The sequence below is a fragment of the Podarcis raffonei genome, chromosome 8 (assembly GCF_027172205.1).
Source record: "Podarcis raffonei isolate rPodRaf1 chromosome 8, rPodRaf1.pri, whole genome shotgun sequence".
Lineage (NCBI taxonomy): Eukaryota > Metazoa > Chordata > Lepidosauria > Squamata > Lacertidae > Podarcis > Podarcis raffonei.
The window spans coordinates 39,514,470-39,535,896 of NC_070609.1; the positions used below are offsets into that span (position 1 = coordinate 39,514,470).

The following is a 21,427-nucleotide window of genomic DNA, read 5'->3' on the forward strand; positions in this document are numbered from 1 at the left end:
GCTGATTCAAAATTCTCCCGTGCCTAAATATGCCTTTGTGGCAGCAACTCTCCAGGTGTCAGGCAGGTGTATTCCCACCACTTGCCACTTGGATATGCTAGAAATGAGACAGTCTTGAAACCCCTTTTGTTGACCACCAGCATTACGCTTTCCATTTTTAAGTTCAGAATAGAGTAGTTGCTTTGGAAGAAGATCATCAGGCATCTGCATAACATGACCAGTCCAACGAAGTTGATGTTGAAGAATTATTGCTTCAACACTGGTGATCTTTGCTTCTTCCAGTACACTGATATTAGTTCACCTATCTTCCCAAGTGATGTGCAAATTTTTTTGGGAGACACCGTTGATGGAATCTTTCAAGGAGTTGGAGATGGCGTTTATAAGTGGTCCATGTTTCACAAGCATATAGTAAGGTTGGTAGTACAATAGCTTTGTAAACAAGCTTTTTGGTTTCCCTGTGAATGTCCCAGTCTTCAAACACTCTGCACTTTAATCGGGAGAGCTCAGGCGATGCTGGATTTCGGCATCAATGTTTACCCTTGTGGGAAGATAACTGCCTAGGTAGGAGAAGTGATCAACATTTTCCAACGTTACACCATTGAGTTGGATTTGTGGCACTGCAGAGGGGTTATTTTGTACTTGCTGGTGCAAGTTTTTTTGGATGTTGAGCGATAGGCCAAGCTTTTTGTAAGCTTCTGTGAAGATATTTAGGATGGTTTGGAGGTCATCCTCTGAGCGTGCGCACACTAGGGAACTAATGTGTGGGAACTAGGCCACATTCACACCGTACATTGAAAATGCTATGATACCACTTTAAACAGTCATGCCTCCCCTCAAGGAATTATGGGAGCTGTAGTTTGTTAAAATGGGATGCGGGTGGCGCTGTGGGCTAAACAGGGTGAGCTCCCGTTGCTCGGTCCCAGCTCCTGCCAGCCTAGCAGTTCGAAAGCATGTCAAAGTGCAAGTAGATAAATAGGTACCGCTCTGGCGGGAAGGTAGACGGCGTTTCCGTGTGCTGCTGTGGTTTGCCAGAAGTGGCTTAGTCATGCTGGCCACATGACCCGGAAGCTGTATGCCGGCTCCCTCGGCCAATAAAGTGAGATGAGCACCGCAACCCCAGAGTCGTCCGCGACTGGACCTAATGGTCAGGGGTCCCTTTACCAAGTTTGTTAAAGGTTAAAGGCTAGGAGACACCTATTCCCCTCACAGAACTACAATTTACAGAGTTTCCTGGGAAGAGGGGTTGACTGTTAAGCCACTCCAGGTCTCTCAACAACTCTCAGAAAACTTAGCAAACTATAACTCTCTCAGAATTCTCTGGGGGAAGCCCAGACTGTTTAAAGTGGTGTGATACTGATTTAAATGTACAGTATGAATGTGCCACACCCCCCCCCACATTTGTTGAATAGTCAACAAATGTTGACTATTCACAGGAACCTAAATAGTTATGTTTCTGGGGGTGCTAGCAGATTCAAACAAGAAAGGAGATTCCAACTAAACATTAGGAAGAACTTTCTGACAGTAAAAGCTGTTTGAAGGAATGGACTACCTCAGAAGGTGGCAGACTCTCCTTCCTTGGAGGTTTTTAAGCAGAGGTTGGATGGCCATCTGTCATGGATGCTTTAGTTGAGATTCCTGCATTGCAGGGGGTTGGACTAGATGACCCATGGGGTCCCTTTATATTTATATAATTCCATGATTCTATGAAAACCTGCCCCAGGAAAAGCTGCAACTATTACAAAATGTTCCAAGTTGGCAAATTTACATAATATATCTTGCATGATTTCTCTCTCTCTCTCTCTCTCTCTCTCTCTCTCTCTCTCTCTCTCACACACACACACACAATGTATTTTCTTTTTTATATTTTCCTATTTCCTATTTTATTTCAAGAGTGGCAAGGAACTCCAGGTTCTGAAATATTTGTTCAGTGTGCTCTCATGCTTCAGGCATTTGAGTTGGTATTGCCCAGGAACTTTCAAGAAGAACTTTACCACCATAAGGTCTAGAAACTTGCTTTTTTAAAAAGAAAAAAGAAAATCGTAAGAAAATTCGTAAGAAAAATAACATTCAAGGACACATTCAGTGCTTCTTCCATGAAATTCATCCTAACAACCCCAGCTACTAATTTGAACCACACTACTGCCTCCAAATAGCTTAACAGAATCTGGCAAAGCTACCATTTGAATGTCTACTCTGGAAGATTTCCCTCTCCCATCAATTAATATCAAAGCCCTATTTGGCTGTTTACATAATCCAGTGTGCATTAAACATGATTGATTCCGGTATTATTGTGTACCAGCTAGCTGATGCAACAGCTGGACTGCAGTCATTTTGACCCTAATGTCCTCCCATTTTAGAACATTTGCCATCCAAAGGTTATGAGGTGCACTCCCTGAGCAGCAACAAAATCAGGTTGCATCTCCCGTATGGCCCAACTGATGTCTCATGAGCGGGAGATGTGGCCCGTGTCACCACTCTATCAACTCTTCAGTAACTCTTCCACATTTTAATTGAAGTGGGGCTGTCAGGGTGGGGCTTTGGGGTAGAAGTCCATCCAATCCCCAGAGAATGATGATGAAGGACCTCAAACACAGCAGAGTGGGCTTGTCACATTGTGAAGCAAATGAAGTAAGCCACATTGCCACCTACAGAGCCACCCCAGTAACACCATTAGCCCAGAGTCTTACCTAACTTACATGAAGGGACTATGTGCTCACATGGGGCTTGGGGCTGAGGGGGTTGCTTGCTACTCAGCGTGACTGCAGCTGGTCCTGGGGGGCTTTCATCATCCTGTGCGGCTGGGAGAGGGGGTGGGCACTTGGTGCCACCCACCTTTTGCTGTGCCAGACCCTCCATTTTGGGCAGGCCTCACCCACAGGGCCAACTGGGACAGAGGAATGGGGGACGGTTCCCTCTGCATCAAGGGAAGATTCGTTTGCTTCTGAACTCTTGGGAACGTAGACAAGAGAGGAGAATGAGGGCCATGCCACTTGGCGAAACCCCCATCGCAGCCAGCTAATGGATGGCAAGAAAAGGAATTGCGCAACCAATCATGAGCAGTCCAGGCAGCAATAAACAAAGGGGATGGCAGAGCACAGAACGGACAGTTGGCCATGGGGCAAATGGTGAAATGCCCCTTAGAAAAAGCCTCCCGAATAACGAACAAAGCGGAAGAGATCATGATGGGCACAGCAATGTCCCCCAGGGTAGAAAATAAAGCTGCATTATGCTTAGTAAATGATTTGTTTCATTTGAGAACTGACATACTTGGAGAGCCATAATGAACATGAAGGCAGTCCAAAGGCATTGCCCAGCATTCTTCACCCCCATTTGGAAATAGCTTGAAAATCAATTTCCAATTTCTACAAGTCCTCAGACCTAAAGTGCTGCTCATTCATCCCCCCCCCTTCTCTTTGTCTTTCTCTCTCTCTTTTATTTAGGTGGCTGGCCTTAGAACTCAGGTTTCGCTAAAGAATGACAATAATCCACTTGATTATGACATGGAACGCCAGAGGAATTTTCCCTTGACCCATTTGCATTTTACAGGGCTGCGTGAACTTCTCCTTTTATGCTACATAATGTGTATTGAACTTCATTTCATGCTGGATAATCTTCCTTGAACAGTAAAAGGAATACACGAAAAGTACAGCTCCTGCCCGATGGTGCTTTCCTCCCCTGATCATCCCTAGCTTGCAATAGGAAAATGAGTGGGAGCTGAGCGGATGCACCTAAGAACATATCAAGAGCCTGGCCATGGGATCAGACCAAAGACCCATCTAGTCCACTATCCTATTTAAACACAGGCCAACCAGAGGCCTCTGGAAGGCCTGCCAGCAGGACCTGAGCGCAAGAGCCACTCTCCCCATCTGCAGTTCCCAGTCCAAATGCGAGCGTCTGGAACTGGGCCTGGAAAGGAGCAGCAACCATGAGCTGCGAGATATGGGAGCAGGCAGGATAGAAGTTCAAAAAGCAACATGAGCACAACTCTTCCTCCCTCCCTCTCCCCTTCTGCATTGTGCACCCTTTCTATCCTCCACTGGTGAAGTTCCCATATCTACTACGTGCAATTTCCACAACAAAGAAAGGAACTGTGAGGAGGGGGGTATATCTGAGGTGTTGGCAGCTTCTTCACTGAAGTCTTCACCACCAGCAGAGTATTAAGAGACCCATCTTCTGATACCCCCACATAACCATTGGGAGGCCAATTCACAGGCCTCCACGTTCAGCACTTGATAACGGTCACATTAAGTGCAGGCCTGCATATGCCAGGAATAAGCCAAGGCAGATCTAATGCCACAGTTCATCATAACTTCTCATGTTGACTCCAGCCTACAAAGCTCTTGCATCAGTTCACACATTCAGCTGTGAGTCATTCCCACTGAGCTACTGATCTGTGAAAAACCAAGTGATTGATGTGCATGCGCATAGCTCAAAATCCCACAACAGAGTGCAGGGAATTGGTTTTGCAACACAACCCTGCACCGCAGCAGAATGATATGGAAAGAGCTGACCAGGAGATAGAAAACTGCTGGTGTTTCCAGGAACAAACTCTCAAGTAAATAAGCTCCAGTAATGAAGGGATGCAGCCGAGTCGTTTGACATGGGAAATCACCATGCAGCTCAGCTAGACACTCAGAAATGAAGTCTACGAGAGCAAAACTAAGATCTAGACACATCAAAGAAGTGTTTCAGCTTAAAGTGTTGTAAATTTAAACAGGGAAGACAGGTAGAGAAAAGCGGGACTCCATGTCGCCATCTGGTGGCACAATGTTATATCGCACACACAACGCATATAAATCAGTTTTTCTTTACCAGTCTAGCTGAGTCCATGGACTATTCAGAACAAGTTAGCTCCCCTAACTTAGGCACCTCAATGCCACAGTTCAAAGGCAGTCCTTAGGCTTCAGGTGATTATCATTCTCTACAGCAGGCATGGGAAGACATCTGGTTTGTGGGCTATACCTTGTTTTTTAAATAAAGCCCCCAAGGTCTAGCAACTGGAACCAGGTGCACAATGGCAGCTTGGGAGGGGTGGCAAAGCCAGTTACCTAACTGTGTTCTAAAAATTCTATGCTGGGATGATCTGCCTAAGACAACTTCCAATCTACATCCTGAGTTATTGCAGGTCCGGATTCTAATTTAGGGTCAAGGGGCTTGGTTGTTATGGGGACTGCATTTTTATTTTTAAAATTTATTTTGGGAAACGGTGTAGGCACTTTACCTGTTTGGGAGGGGTTCTGAGCCTCACTAGTTTTTCTTCTGTGAATAGGTTATTTCCGTGGTGTCCATGACTGTTTTTTAGACCTCCAAATGTTCCCCTGCACCCAGAGCAGACTGCTAACCTCTGATGCAAAAGAAACAATGTGCTTAAAGTAAGCAAGAGCTGCTTTGTTTTCTATGGGGAAAAGTGTGGCTTTGTAAGAACACCAAAAACAAGGAGTTTCATGCTCACAGAATTGGGAAAGTGGTACCTTGGCCAGCAGCTAGACATGCCAGAGGGCCACTGTGGGAAGAGTGCTAGGAGACGCCACATCCTACCCCAAACTGGCATGATCACCAGTGTTGTTCCTCTGCATTCTTCTTTTGCATCCGATGTTGGCTGTTGGAGACAGGAGATGGCCAAGGACCACTGCAATGGCATCATCAGGGATGCCAGCAGGATTTCCTGGGCCTTCTATATTGCATTCAGATTGCAACCCTTGCATTAGCACCCACCCCACCTGACCCCAAAACTATATTGACAAAAGCTGCTGCTTATATACATGTATTAACTTAGCCTAGCCCACCTCACAGGGCTGTTGTAAAGGGTGGGGAAGATAAATATACACAGCCTTTTGCTCCTGGGTGGAAAATCAACATACAAATACACAATGCCACTGACATATCATATAAACAAAGCCAGAAAAAGGAGCCTCCTTGCTTTAACCACAACGGTTACATAGTCCTGATATTTGCAGCAAAACACCAAAACAAACAAGTTTGCCATCTCTAATAAATAACAACAAGGGGAAAAAAGGTGTGAGTTTCGCAATTTTGGCATCTGGATGGCCAAGTCTCAGTCTAGCTTTCCTCACATCAGATGTTCCCCTACCCACCCATTGAGGACAGTGGGGCTGAGTGAGGATGGGATGGGGTGGGGGGCTAGCAAATGCCGTCCTGCTCTTGTGCAACTGTAACTGCATGAGGGAAGATGCTTGAATAAGATTCATGTGCAGGGAGTTTTGTTGCAAAATGGAGAGTCCTTTGACTGTGCACCCCGAATGATGATGATAATGATAATGATAATGATAATGATAATGATAATGATAATAATAATAATAATAATAATAATAATAATAATAATAATAATAATAATAATTTATTATTTGTACCCCGCCCATCTGGCTGGGTTTCCCCAGCCACTCTGGGCGGCTTCCAACAAAGATGAAAAATACACTAAAATGTCACATATTAAAAACTTCCCTGAACAGGGCTGCCTTCAGATGTCTTCTGAATGTCAGGTAGTTGTTTATCGCTTTGACATCTGATGGGAGGGCGTTCCACAGGGCGGGCGCCACTACTGAGAAGGCCCTCTGCCTGGTTCCCTGTAACTTGGCCTCTCGCAGTGAGGGAACCGCCAGAAGGCCCTCGGAGCTGGACCTCAGTGTCCGGGCAGAACGATGGGGGAGGAGACGCTCCTTCAGATATACTGGACCGAGGCCGTTTAGGGCTTTAAAGGTCAGCACCAACACTGTGAATTGTGCTCGGAAACGTACTGGGAGCCAATGTAGGGCTTTCAAGACCGGTGTTATATGGTCTCGGCGGCCGCTCCCAGTCACCAGTCTAGCTGCCGCATTCTGGATTAGTTGTAGTTTCCGGGTCACCTTCAAAGGTAGCCCCACGTGGAGCGCATTGCAGTAGTCCAAGCGGGAGATAACCAGAGCATGCACTACTCTGGTGAGACAGTCTGCAGGCAGATAGGGTCTCAGCCTACGTACCAGATGGAGCTGGTAAACAGCTGCCCTGGATACAGATTTGACCTGTGCCTCCATGGACAGCTGTGAGTCCAAAATGACTCCCAGGCTGCACACCTGGTCCTTCAGGGGCACAGTTACCCCATTCAGGACCAGGGAATCCTCCACACCTGCTCACCTCCAGACACTCACACAGGACCTTCGCCGCCTTCACTGGTTCTGATTTAAAAGAGAGGTAGAGCTGGGTATCATCCGCATACTGACGAATGATATCGTCCAGGAAGAAAAACAGCAACCCTGATCGTTTGCTACCTGCCACTCATTTGTTTATGCCATTAATAGCCAGCCTTATTGTGCAGCTGTCTCCAACCTGGTGCCCCCCCTTGCCTTGGTCCAAAACAGGTGGGGAATACCAGTTTGAAAAACGGTCTTATTGCGGAATGAGCTTTTCCTTCAAAAATCACTTAGCGTTCCATAACACATTCTACCCAGGCAGCAAGACTTTTCATACTGCAATAGCACCCGAAATAATAGTTTCTAATTCAGCAGTTGGTGGAGAGACAATGAGCATTTTGCAAAATGTGCAAAAATTAGTTCCAGAATCAGCTTGCATGTGCAACTGGAACATTGCAGTTTACATCCTATAGGCTTACGAGATATTAATTACTTAAATTTATATCCTGCCTTTCCTCCCAAAGGAGCCCAGGCCAGCAAACAACAAGTGATAAACAATTAGAAACATATTAAAAATGTATGTGTACAAGCTGGTGGGTTTTTTTCATGTTCCTGTCATTGCTGATAATCTATTTATTGTTGCAACTTATAAATTGGGACCAGCTTACTTATGAGATTGTCTTACCCCACATATATGCCTGCTTGACCACTTCAGTCTGTGGAAGTGTCACTTTTACGGGCACCACATAAAAATGTTCTGCATATGTAAGATATCAGTCTTTTAGTGTGGCAGCCCCTACGCTATGGAACTCCCTGCCTATTGACACCAAGCAGGTGCCTTCACTGTGTTCTTTTCAGCACCTGCTAAAATCATATTTTTTTTAGCAAGTCTAACCAGATGTGTAGAATGTGGGTGTATGTTTTAATCTGTTTTCAGTTTTGCTGATTTTGTGATTTGTAGAGTTTCTTTGTGGCTTTTTCGCTGATGTTACTGTTTTATTCTCTTTGTAAACCACTTTGAGGGTTTTTAGACAACCAAGCCGTGCATAAATTCTATGAAACAAACCAACGAACAAACCAGCCCACTGCAAACCACTTGTTCCTGGGTTCTCACTTACCCTTCTCTCCTTGTCTCCATATTCCACGCCCAAAGTGTCCATTGCACGGACAATGGCTGCCAGTGACTGGATAGTGTTGCTATAGACCACAGGCTTGTACTGCTTCACATCTTCACCAGAGAAGCCATCTTCGTGGATGATCCTTTGGGAGAGGGGAAGGAAACAAATGAGCTTGTAAAAGTCTGAAATAGTGCTTCATTTACAATGAAGTTATTCCCAAACCAATCCCCAAGGATATGCATAGTGTTAAGAGCTGGACAATGGACATTGCTTGCATTGTGTGAAAACTGGCTCCATATAAGCCTGGCTATGGCTACCGAAAATTCTGAAGCATTCATGGAAGAGAAGGCAGTTGATGGCTATTAGCCACAATGGCTATCTTCTGCTTCCAAGGCTTCAGAATACCAGTTGCTGGAAACCAAAGGAGTGGAAAGAGCTCCTGTGCTCCAATCCTGCTTGCCAGTGTCCCACAGGCGTCTGGTTGGCTACTTTGAGACCAGGGTGCTGGATTAGATGGGCCTCTGGCCTGATCCAGTAGACTCTCCTTGGGTTCTGACCCCTGGAGATGGTCACGGAAAGCTGGTGGGGATGTCAGAGCTGCTGGCCACATTCTTCCTTCTGTTGTTTATCAATGCTCATCTGATCTCTCCATAGCTGCTAATTGTCCCTGCTCCCCCATCCCAACCCTTAGGGGAAATTAGCAGCTAAAGGAGAGAGATAATGAGCACAGATAAACAATCAGCGGCTCTGTGGTACCCTCCAGCGTCCTCTGCTCATCTCTGAGGGATTCTTCTGAATTCACAACACTCAAAGCCTGGTTTATATGTGGCTTCGTTTCATGTGTCAAGAAGGTGTGAAGAACATGTGCCCCCTCCAATGATACTCAACTACAATGCCCAGTATCCTGATCATTGGTCATGCTTGCTGAGGATGATGGGAATTGGAGTTCAGCAATATCTGGAGGGTGACAAGCTCCCCACCCCCTCGCATAAAGTGTAGCCAGACTCTCAGAGCATGAACTGTGAGAGGTCCTTACTTCTGCCATGAAGTCACTACGTGAACGTAAGAACAAAAGGAAAGTCCTGCTGGAGTAGGCCGAAGGCCCATATGCTCCTCCATCCTGGTCTTTCAGTGACCAGCCAGATCCGATGGGAAACCTATAAGCAGGATGTTAGCCCAACAGCACTTTCCCATCTGAGTGATACTGCCTCCAACATACAAAGAGGCATACAAATAAAATGAATGAATTAATGAATGAAAAGTGAAGGCAGAATATGAATGCAACCAGTGGTAACTGAGGCAAACTTGTTGCCCTCCTTTGCAGCTTGTGGTCATGGCAGCAACATTAGGGGCATTTTCAGCCCTCTAGGCGGAATGCAATGACAATACGCTGATGCCTCAGTATCTCCCCCTCTGCCCTTTCAAAATAAACCAGCCAGTCTTGCTCAGGCGAAGCTCAGCCTGGCTTCTGGGAATAGGCATGCCACAAAATAACAAGAGGACAAGAACCTGCACCACGACAACTCATCAGCAATTTTCATTTATGGGAATAAGCAAACACATTGCAGATGGCAATCACATGTTGGCACAAACAGCAGGTGGTGCCTGGGCCTGCAGAAACTCTGGAGGGAATTAAGCAAAACAAATAAAACTGTGAACAAGATGGGTTTTGTTTTTTTTAAAGGGGGAGGCGCAGAGACCGTGAACACTGCAACAGCTCAAGAATGCACAGAGCAGGAGGACAAGGTGTGTTGCTTAGGATGAGCCCCAAGGGTCAGACAGAGGGACTGGAAGGCTGTATTTGGGCCCAGAGCTTAAAGTTCCCCACTCCTAGCATATGCACTAAAAGGGTGGGATAGAAATGTCTATATGCCTAGATAAAATAAAATACACATCTATTCACATAGCTAGAAAGCAGAGTTCTGCTAACTATATTCAGAACACCATGGCATCTTGGATAGCTGTTCCTTCTTCCCAATAACAAATCAAACAAATGAATCTTGGATGCCTTCAAAAGACAAATTCAGGGAGGTAAAGGCTATCAATGGCTACTGTTCTACCTCCACCATCAGAGGCAATGCACCTTCAAATGCTAGTTTTGGGGAACTGCAGGTGGGGAGTGGCACTCAAGTCCTGTTTGCGGGCTTTGCATAGGGGTATCTAGTGGGGAACTGTGAGAACAGGACGCTGGTCTAGATGGGCCTTTGGCCTGATTGAGGAGAGCTCTTGTTTTCTTTTGTTGTAAAGTTAAGTGGAGTCTTTTTAAAAATAAAATAAAATAAAAATACAGTTGTGTTTTTTTTTAAAAAAACCATATTTGGTCAAAATGGCCACTTTCTTGCATAAGGAAGTATACCACAGAATCTGTAGAACTGCAAATTTTGTCTGGGTTTGGGATCATGCATTGTTGTTGGCAATGCAAATTCAGCAGGTTTGCATCAAAATGTGAACTGAATTAACACTGTCTCCTATTTCTAACGGTGCACACAGAAAACTGTAAGAACATATGTGTGTGTGTGTGTGTGTGTGTGTGTAGGTGTGTGAGAGAGCTAGAGAGATACTGGCAGTATAACATAATTCCTCTTGCTGATTTGTGGATGCAATTGCACAGTTCAGCGTTCAGCTGCCGTTCACTGTGCCTCACAAAATTACACCCACAATTGATTGTGAGTGCAAAAAATTGAGGCTGTTTAAGTAATAAATGATCCTTGGTATTCCCTCGTCAGACAGCTGCCTTTGTTTTGAGTCACTCCTCAGAACTCCCTGTTCTAATACATCAAGGGCTTCTCTATACTGGTTGTGGGGAACTTTTGGCCCTTCAGATGTTGCTGAATTGCAACTCCCGTCATCACTAGCCATTGGTCATGCTTGCTGGGGCTGATGGGAGCTGTAGTTCAGCAGCATCTGGAGGACCAAAGGTGTGTGGGAGAGAGAGTGTGCATACAGGTATAGGGATGTACGTTAAAGGGACCTTGTCTGTATCATGCCAGGACACATTCTACTACCACAGGTAGGAGAGAACACTGTCAAAATTCATTCCCATAAAACAACAAATTCATGGAGTATAGTGCTGCCAATAGTTACTAGTCATGGCGGCCATGTTTTATCTCCATTGTCGGGGGTAGTATGTCCCTGAATACCAGCTGCTGTGAATCTCAAGTGTGTGTGGGGGTGCTGTTGTGCTCTGGTCCTGCCTGCAAGCTTCCCACAGGGATCTGGTTGGTCACTGCGAGGACAGGATGCTGGACTAGATAGGCCACTGGCCTGATCCAGCAGGCTCTCCTGATATGCAGGGTTTGGTGGTTTCAATTCCCTGGTGGCAAAGTTGACTCAGATTGTAGCCTGTTTACTCTGTTCCATAGAACAGTATGTCAGCATACTGCTGTCTTACGTCCCTCTGTTATGATGCAAGAGCTGCATTTGCCAGCCTGGCACCTTCCAGATGTTTTGGACTACATGCTAGCTGTGGCTGCTGGGAGCTGAAGCCCAAAGCCTCTGGAGGGTTGGTGGAAGTTTTGTTAAAGTTTGACTGAACCCTGAGACAATACAAGGTATGGTGATGTTGATTCTTTTGCTTTCCAAATTTCTGCATGTTATATTAAATGGTTTCTCTCTTTAAACTTAGGGATCTCCACCTCCCATTTCCATGAGAGCATGGTCTAATTGCAACATACTGTACTGCAGCATCAATGGAAATGGGGTATGTGTACTAGGATTAAAGTGGTGGTGTAGGGGGAGTGGAACTGATGTAGCTGCAAGCAAAACATTTAATGTAACATGTAGCTAGGCCCTGTGATATGCAATGTGCATGTCTTGCTCAACCTGGCAAAAAGCTCTACCCTCCCACATCTTACAAAGCTTACCCTAGCTTTATTGCTGATAACAATGGCTGCAGCATATCTTGGCTGAGATATTTTGGGCAGGGAAAGTTACAAATGAAATGATAAAAAAGCCACATGGTTGGCAATATCGACTATAAAACTATCATTTGTCGTATCAGTAAGCCCCATCCTTTCCATGAGCTTCAGCTTCTGTGATACCACAGAATGTCCACAAATATCCCACCTGCTCAAAGGGAAGTCTCAGCCAGATAAAGCTGACATAGGAGCTGTGTTCAGACGGCTACCTAAACACGGGGATGGGGGCAATGGCACACAAGCCCTGCCCCTAACATTCCTTGTTAGCCCTGGTCATACAGTGTTGAGTTGGGAATGCCCGCAATGCATCAATGATCATCTGCAGGGTTCTACTTGTGTTTGAGTAAGAACCCTTCATAGATCTTCCTCATGAAACATGGGAATATCAGGGTCTGAGTGAGCAGGGCCAACCCAAATAGGGGTGGTTGTGTACGTGCCCTCCACTTTTAAGTATCAAATGTTGGGTTCGTGGAAGCAGAGAATCAGTAGGGCTTGGCAAAGGGAAACCTCACACATGGCCTATAAGGCAGGGCTAGCCAGCATGTTGCCCTCCAGATGTTGATGAACTGCAACTCCCATCACCCCTGCCTGTCAGCCATGCTGGTTAAAGCTAATGAGTGGTGGGTTCTAATAACATCTGGAGGGCATCCCCTTGGCTACACCATGCCTTAAGGGTAAGGAGAGATTGTGTGCTGCTGGAGAATCCAAAGAGGCATTGGAAGGCTGCATTCCTTAGTCTAATTCAAAATAACCAGTTCTGTGGAAGGGTTGGCTACAGGTTTCAAGAAATGCAAACATTAAAATTTATCCAGCTGTCAAATGCATACTTAGCAAGGTTTAAAAGAGTGCGTTTCACAATCGCAATCTGCCTACTGACAGCCTCATCTGCATTCCCTCGGTGTGCACATCAAGTGCTACCAGCAGTAGCGTCCCAATCCTTGCTTATTATTACATTGGCTCATGGTGCAGAATACTTGTAGCCAGGGCTGGGTGGGTGGTGGGAAGACTCAGCTGTATCCCATTGTCTCTTAATGGGCACTGTTTCAAGCAGCCCGTGATCAGCTGCTCTGTTCTGACCACAGAGCCTTTGTTAATGCCCATGAGACAAATGGCCAAAGGGCCCAGCTGTCTTTTTCAGAGCCCAGAGGATGGACCCTTAGAAACATAATCTTGGGTTTTGTAAAGCATTCAAATCTCAAGCTGATTCACAAACCCCAGAAATCAGAATATATAAGATGCTGCTGAGAAAGAACCAGAAATCTGCTCAGCAGTGGACTGAGGCCAGTGGCCCATCTAGGCCAGCATCCTGTTCTCACAGTGGCCAGCTGGATGCCTGTGGGAATCCTGCAAGCAAGGCTTGAGTGCAACAGCATTCTCCCCTCCTATGACTCCCAGCAGCTGGTGTTCAGAGGCATGATGCCTCCAAGAGTGGAGGCACCAGAAAGGCTGCAATAAAACATTTCAAACAGTTCAGATACATCCTGAAATGGAAGGGAAACAACAACCACCACTTATCCTTAAAAACAACCCATAATGGCCCAAGAAGGCACCACATGGGTTCCACATGGTCACAGTAATACTCCTATATGTAACAATCTCCATGTCATAACAGTTTTCATCTCATCAAGATCCCAGAGAGAAATCCAGACATGTATGAATTGCCAGCTTTGCAGTTCCCCTAGGAAAGCATATTGAAAAGGAAAGCATATTGATCAGCTCAGGATTTTTTTAGGGATGTGTGCAGGGCTTGACAAGTCGTAAAAGGATGCCTATCTTAGACCAGGAACCATTGAGACCCCAACTCCCCCTCCCCTAAAGACCTGGCACTCAAGTACAGCCTGAACTGCCCAGAGAACTTTTCATTATGGGATGGTCTACATACAATATCAATCCACATATTGATGTATGTACATATTGATCTGAGCAACCCTAATCTCTGAGTGGCAAGAGACTCCAGGGATACTTGCCTTTTCTCAGGGTTTGGTTTCCTTGAAATGAAGGTCCATGGAGGCTGTGGGATCTTTATTTACACATATATACAACCCGAGTGTAGGATGGAGGGGCTCAGAGCATGAAAATCTTGCTTCCCTACAGTGGCGTAGCGTGGGGGGTGCAGGGGGGGGCGGCCGCACCGGGCGCAACATCTGGGGATTAGCGTTAGGGGGCGCAAATCCACGGGTTAGGGGGCGCAAATTACTTGCCTTACCCCGGGTGCTGACAACCCACACTACGCCAGTGCTTCCCTATTAGGTTTCCAGGAAAGCTCCAAGTCACAGCTTTGGGTCTGGCACAGAGCAAGGCAGGCCTCTGCTTCTCCAGATTCCAGCATCAGCCAAAACCTCTACTTCTCCCTCTCCCTCTCTCTCCCACACAGACCACCTTGGCTTATTGTTTTCCACCCTTGTATGATGTGGCATCTAGTCAGGTGAGGTGCAGATTTTATGCAAACCTATCCTCTTATTTGATGATGTGTATAGAATTCATGCATTTCTTCATAACAAGTATACCACTAAGGGCCTTGAACTTAGTTCTACATTGAATTCCTTCCAAAATCTCTGTAGCTTTTAATATTTCTTACAAGCCCCACATCAACACCTGATTCAGCAGTTGCCATTAAGTTTCCTAACAGTGTCCCTGAACAGCATTACACCAGAGGCACTTTCAATTGACTGGATGCTGGATACTTTAGGGAGGGCTCCGTCAAACCTGGATCTGGCCCTGATTTGTGAAAGTGCTTTATTATTTAACCTGTGACTCTCATGGCCCTAGACCAGCCTTCCCCAGTTGCCTGCCCTCGGGATGTTTTGAGCTACAATTCCCATCATCCTTGATTATTAAAATCATGTACCCATTGGTGGGCACCAGGCTGGGGAAAGCTGGTTTAGAACCATCAAAGAGGAAGACAGGGTTGGTGCAAGGCATTTAAAAGTTTAATTGCACTGGCCACCACTCGCTTCATGTTACATCAGACTTCTGATGCAATGTTAACAATAAAAACTGTTTTGAACAGCCAGAAAGTTTTTAGCAGGGATAAAACGCCTCCAGTCACAGAAGCCTCACCTGCTCCTATTTTAAAAATTAATCTCAGACTTAGGCCAAACAAAGTTGATTGGAATCTTCAGCACACAAATGGCTGGCACAATACTCTCCAGCAACAGGGATTTCAAAGTTAGCAAAAGGTGGAAGGTTGCACATCCAAAATTCTGCCTCTGTGTGCACAGAGATAATTATATTGTATCAACCTTTACCAAACGGGTGCCCTCCAGCTGTTATAGACAACAGCTCTCATCAGCCCCAGCTCAGGTTGGGTTGGAGAAAGCGGAGTCACGCCATCTGCTCTGCATTCACGATCCAGATTGCAAGAAATGCATAGTTAGGGGTGCCGCTTTGCCAGGAGGTTGAAGGAAGGGGCAGAAGACAGGGAAAGGAGGAGAGCTGGCCAGAGGGCTAGAACGTGGATTAGAAAAACAGAGCAGGACTGGATTGTTAAGCGGGAGGGTATAATGCAGTGCTGTTTTGGGAGGCAGAAAAGAGAAGAGGCCTGGCAGAAAGGGCACCCCCTTCTCCCACAAAAATGCCTGGAAGGTCTTTCCTTTTCATGGTTTCTTAGCTTTCTTCTCTGTCACGCCTGCCTTTCCTTCCTGCTTGATGCCACGCCCTGACATCCCTGGGTGGCTCTGGGTCATTCATCCCAACTTGTAGTGATCAGGGGCTGTCTCACCCTGACTCCAATAAAATGTAGATCTCCGCCCCAGGTCCATTTTGGCTCAGGATTTGGACCTTGGATGAATCTGGTGTACAGCCCTAGATTTCAATAAGTTTTACCCCATGTAGCTGCTCTGCCTGGTGGAGATTTTCATCATAATGAAAATTATATTACTGTAGCTCAGACGTTGCTAGCTGCTGTCCTCTTGCTGTTTTGAACTACAAATCTTATCAGTCCCATCAAATCTGGCTATGCAGGAGGGAACTAGGTTAGGGATGGCTGCGGTAGTTACCAGGACTTGCTCATTTACCTGCAGCTCAGAATCCAGAGTCCTGAACATGTAAATATGTTTTGCTGTTGGGATGCAAAAGTCAGGAATCACCTCTTGACAGTAGCTTTGTCCTCTGGGAAGGTGAGCACCCAAATATAATTTAGCGATGTCACATATTTTGAGAAGGTGCCTACCTAAGCATAAATTGGTCAAAGGGTGTGCCCTTGGAAGTACAACACCTTCAGTGTCAATCAAAGAGAAGACACTTTGGTAGTTTTGTATCAGAAAAGCAGCTGCTCTTCCAAAATAGGGAAATGATACCTTCTCTTTGGTAAAGGGACCAAGTGTCCTATCAGGAGAGCAATTCCTGGAATTCTACAGATTAGAGATGCACAAAGATTTCCTCTCTGAAAGCAATATACAGTGGTACCTTGGGTTAAGTACTTAATCCGTTCCGGAAGTCCATACTTAAATCGAAACCGTTCTTAAACCAAGGCACGCTTTCCCTAATGAGGCCTCCCACCGCCGGTGCCCTTCCACCGTTCGGATTCCATTCTTAGACCGAGGTAAAGTACACAACTACTTCCGGTTTTGCAGAGTTCGTAAACCGAATAGTTCATAAACAAGGCTGTTCTTAAACTGAGGTACCACTGTACTAAGATATACTAATGTTCTTACCACTGTGCCAGTATGGATCCTTGGCCAATGGAGACCTCTGACTACTACTATTACTAGTACTATTATTTAAATTTCTATTCCAGCCTTCCTCCCAAAGGAGCCTAGGGCAGCAAATATCAAAATGTTAAAAAGATACATTTTTTTTAAAAATGGAGTTAAATCATTAAAAAAACTATTAAAAAGCATCTAGCAACATTAAAAAATAAGACATCTACAAACAATTGCAAAACAAATGCACATTATAGCCCATATTATAACTATAGCCCAATGTCAAACAGCACAGAGGGAAACAGATACAGTGGTACCTCTGGGTTCGCATGCCCCGTTCGCATCCTGAAGCGAACGCAACCCTCGTCTGCACAGGTCGTGATTCGCCGCTTCTGCGCATGCACGTGACGTCATTTTGAGCATCTGCGAATGCTCGAGTGGTGAAACCCGGAAGTAATGTGTTCCATTACTTCCAGGTCGCCGATGAGCGCAACCCGAAAACGCTCAACCTTAAGCAACTTTAATCCGAGGTATTGACTGTATTCCTGTTTGCAGCAAATGGATCTGTGTCTTGGCATGTGTAATTACAGTGGTACCTCGGTACTTGAACAGCTTGGCTCCCGAACAAATCGGCTCCTGAATGCTGCAAACCCAGAAGCAAGTGTTCTGGTTTGCGAACGTTTTTTGGAAGCCGAACGTCCGACACAGTTTCCGCTTGCATGCAGGAAGCTCCTGCAGCCAATCGGAAGCCGCGCCTTGGTTTTCAAACGGTTTCAGGAGTCGAACAGACTCCCGGAATGGATTAAGTTCGACAACCAAGGTACCACAGTAGTACATGCAAGCATTTAAAAGCAGTGCTTTTCCCCCAGGGGGTACTCAAGAATATGCAGTACCGGTGCCTCTTTTGTTTTTTGTTTAAAAGTGTGGCACTCACTGTAATAATTTCATGGTGAGTACCTGCACCTATTTTTCTAGGGGGGAAAAGCACTGTTTAAAAGTTAATAACAGGTACAGTCATGAAAGCCCAAAGTATTTCCCACCTTGGCTCCTGCCCTTCTTGTCCATTTTAATCAGAATTTGTTACTGTTGTTTTTAAAAAGTAGGACTACCATTGAACTATGGCTAGCTCTTACTCTCTAAAACAGCACCACAAATCCTTTTAAGGCCAACAGGATCACATGCAACCAAACAGGTTCACTGAGAAACAAGAGTGTAGTATCGGCCTAATGATGGCTGAGCATGCTCAGTGGCCAGAGACAGTTGAGTATCTGCACTAGCATTGGGCGACTGGGAAATTGGGGTAGGGGAGAGGTAGCTAGAGGAACAGAAGTGGAGGAAGGCAAGTCTGGCTGGCTGGCACACACAACAGGAACATGCCACACTGCAACTTTCTTGTTGCAGTTTCCCACTTGAACAGGATTCAAGTGGTTAAAATATAGAAGTGGAGGCAAGGAGATATTCAAATTCCACAACGGCTATAGGCAAGAGTCCAGATTCTGAACAACCGCTGGAAGTAAGTTCACAGTATTTCAAAACAGGACCTACCAAACACAGCAACCTGCCCCAGCCTGGTGCCCTTGAGATGTTTGGGGCTGATGGTGATTGTGTTCTGAAACATCTGGAGGTAATCAGGTTAGGGAGGCTGAATATAGGGTCTATCAGGGTCACTAAGCAATTTCAGAAACTGGTGCATTTATTTACTTATATTTATTTATGGGGGTATTTATAAACCACCAACTCGTAAGAAAAAATATCACAGCAGTCAACACCGGAAACACAATCCAAACCGTTAAAACATCATGGAATCATAAAATTCAGGGTCAAATGGCCAACAGTTAATTGAGTCTCTAAAAAGGCTTGACAAAACAGAAGCCTTTTCATAATGAGTCAATTTCCTTGCAATGTTCCAGCGGTCCACACTGCATGCCTCACAGGGCAGATATATCCTTCAGCAAGTAAAACAGAAGTCCTGTTAACTTCCCTAGAGCACTTTGAAGTCCATAAAGCCCACTTAGTGGTTAAAAGCTCTTTAATTCCATGAGCCATGATGCAAAGGTCCTGAATGGTGAACTCCTTCCAAAGTCACCTATATCAATTCCAGAGGCTGATTTTTTTTTTTGCAGAGACTGAGACAGCTGCAGATTCTACCAGCTGCCTGCCAGACTTCAGGCTCTGCATGTCCTGGGCTACTCAAGGAGCCTTTACCCTCTTTGCTTATTTAATGCAACAGATCACATAGGCTGATGCCAAAATTGGCCAATCCGTCTCCAAAATGTCATTGCATCTCTCCATTCCAAATTTTTGTGTCCCACTCAAGTTGATAAAATAACCCTCTCATTCTCCCACAGAGAAAGCAAATCTCATGGGGGGGGGTGGTCTCTGCAAGGTAAACATTGGGCTAATACGAATCTTAGCAAAACTGTACTTAATCGGATAAGCCTTCTTGGATTATCTGCCGCTATCACCTCTTCCTAGACAACCATTAATCACCAGCTGATGCCTGGCACCCTTAACTTCCATCCTTTATATATAAATTTGACCAATTGAATCAGCACATATTTGGATCAAGGACAGAAACAAAGGAACGGAACCCTGTGGGGCTGGTTTCCTTTGACTTGCAGAGCAATTAAGATCAACTGCATGTCAATCAAGAATTCCAAAATGCATATTAGGAGGAGAGTACCTTTAGATAGGGTCAATCAAAAATGTTACAAAATAGGGTGCACATTTTTGCATTCTCCATAACTCTTCATCCAAGGAACATTAGCCAATGCCGCCACCCCTGAGGCTCTGTTGATAAGTGTTCCAGAGAAATCAAAAGACTACATATGATTTCATGACATTTGGCTGTCCTAATACATTTTGTTGGCCATAATTACAAAAAAAAAAAAAATCCCACCTGGACTTTGGCTTTCAATTATTCAGTCTCCTTGAGTGCATGAGATGTTTTAATCCTACTTCTTTAAAGAATAGAATGGTCTCTTAGATTTTAATGTAGTGGTTTTGTTTTGTTTTGTTTATTGTAAGTTGCTTTGAGTTACATTTGTAACTCGACTAATAAGTTAATTAACAATATAATAATTAATTAATAAGTTAATTAATAATATAATAACTTGTGTGGCATGGAATATTTTAACCCAGGTATTTCAGTCAACAATTTCATTTTTCCAGTTCCAGAAGAGCAGTCCTATTAGTTTGGTTGCTATACAAAAAGAAAGCAAGAAAAATTAAAATAAAAAAGAGTCCCATGGTGCCTAAAGACTAACATAATTGTTATGGCAAAAGACTCATTCATGTTTTTAATAGTCAATGGCAGCAATTTTCGAAAGCAACTGGAACCAATGGGGCTCCCAACTTTGTAGAGTTCTCTTTCCAATATTAAGAAAAGACATGGAATATTTAGGAACAACACAGGAAGATAGGAGTCAGAGCAGCGGCCCATTTAGCTTAGATTGCGCATACCACCTGGCAATGGCTCTTTGGGGCTAGGTAGGACTTGGTTCACATTTTAATATAAGACAAACTGAATTTATTCCTCACTCCTACAGACAGCACAGTGTAGACTTTGCTATCTGTGCAAATCTAACACGGATTCATACAGGAAGCTGCTTTTTGCAGAAGCAAACCATTGGGTCCCTCTAACTCAGTACTGTCCACACTGAAGGCTCATTACCTTTGCCCCACGCTTTCTAGGCACAAGGCCGCACTTTGAAGCTGACCTTTAAAGCCACACTTTGACGTCCGAGCATTTGTTTGTTTTTGCACCGTCACTTTCCCTGCCTGCATGAACCCGCTTTTAATGGCTGAATGGGAGCAAATGGCAATCCAGGGAAAACCCGAATTGCTGTCGGTTTCAATTCAGTGTGAAAGAGTGGATCTTCCTAGGGAAAGCAGTGGGACAAAAATAAAAAAAAGAAGTGCTACGACACGGACCAAGGAAGCGCAGACTTGTGTCTAGAAAGTGTGGGGCAAATGATAAGTCAGTGTGGACAGTACTGAATTAGATAGCAGAGGTTATCCAGGGTTTCAGAAAGGGATATGTCCCGGCCCCATCTGGAGATGCCTGGGATTGAACCTGCGACCTTCTGCATGCAAAGTAGGTGCTCTAGCAGTGCACTACACATTTTCTGATGCTATGCCTTTTGTTGCAGTTGCAGAAAGGCAACTCTTGCAAGCCATCCATCTTGGCTCAGCTCTTGTGAAATGCATCAATTTCATCAGCATGGACCAAGGCAGCCACTGAATGGCGGGTGGGTGATTACTTTTGCTCTGTATTTTGTGTGTGCGTGTTTCAATTCAGCCACTCAGCTGGCGCCTTGCAGTGCCAGCCTGGCATCAACGCGAGAAAAAAGCACAGATTGCATGTGGGAGACCTAGCCTCAGTACTAAATCAGAATTGCTGGAAGTCTTTGTTTGAAATGCACGCAGCCCATTGCAGGGAATACCAGGACAGGTCTTCTCGAATGGTTGGAAATTAGAGAAATGGAAAATAAGAGGGCAGGAAATTCAACAAGTGAAAATCTATAGGTATCTGGGAATCTTATTCCAGAGCAATTTAGGGTGGGCAAATCATCGCACAAATGCCATAAAACAGGCAAAGTGCACCTCATCAGCTGTTGCCC

General features: G+C 45.1%; 1 protein-coding gene across 3 annotated transcripts in view; it reads right to left on the reverse strand.

Annotated features, from left to right (window-relative positions):
• GNAO1 (G protein subunit alpha o1) overlaps positions 1-21,427 on the reverse strand; it is a 172,605-nt gene that overhangs the window by 89,754 nt on the left and 61,424 nt on the right. For all 3 annotated transcript variants that reach the window (XM_053399464.1, XM_053399465.1, XM_053399463.1), the window contains exon 3: positions 8,246-8,387. In XM_053399464.1, coding sequence (XP_053255439.1) covers positions 8,246-8,387 — 142 coding nt within the window. The remainder of the gene's footprint in view (positions 1-8,245; positions 8,388-21,427) is intronic.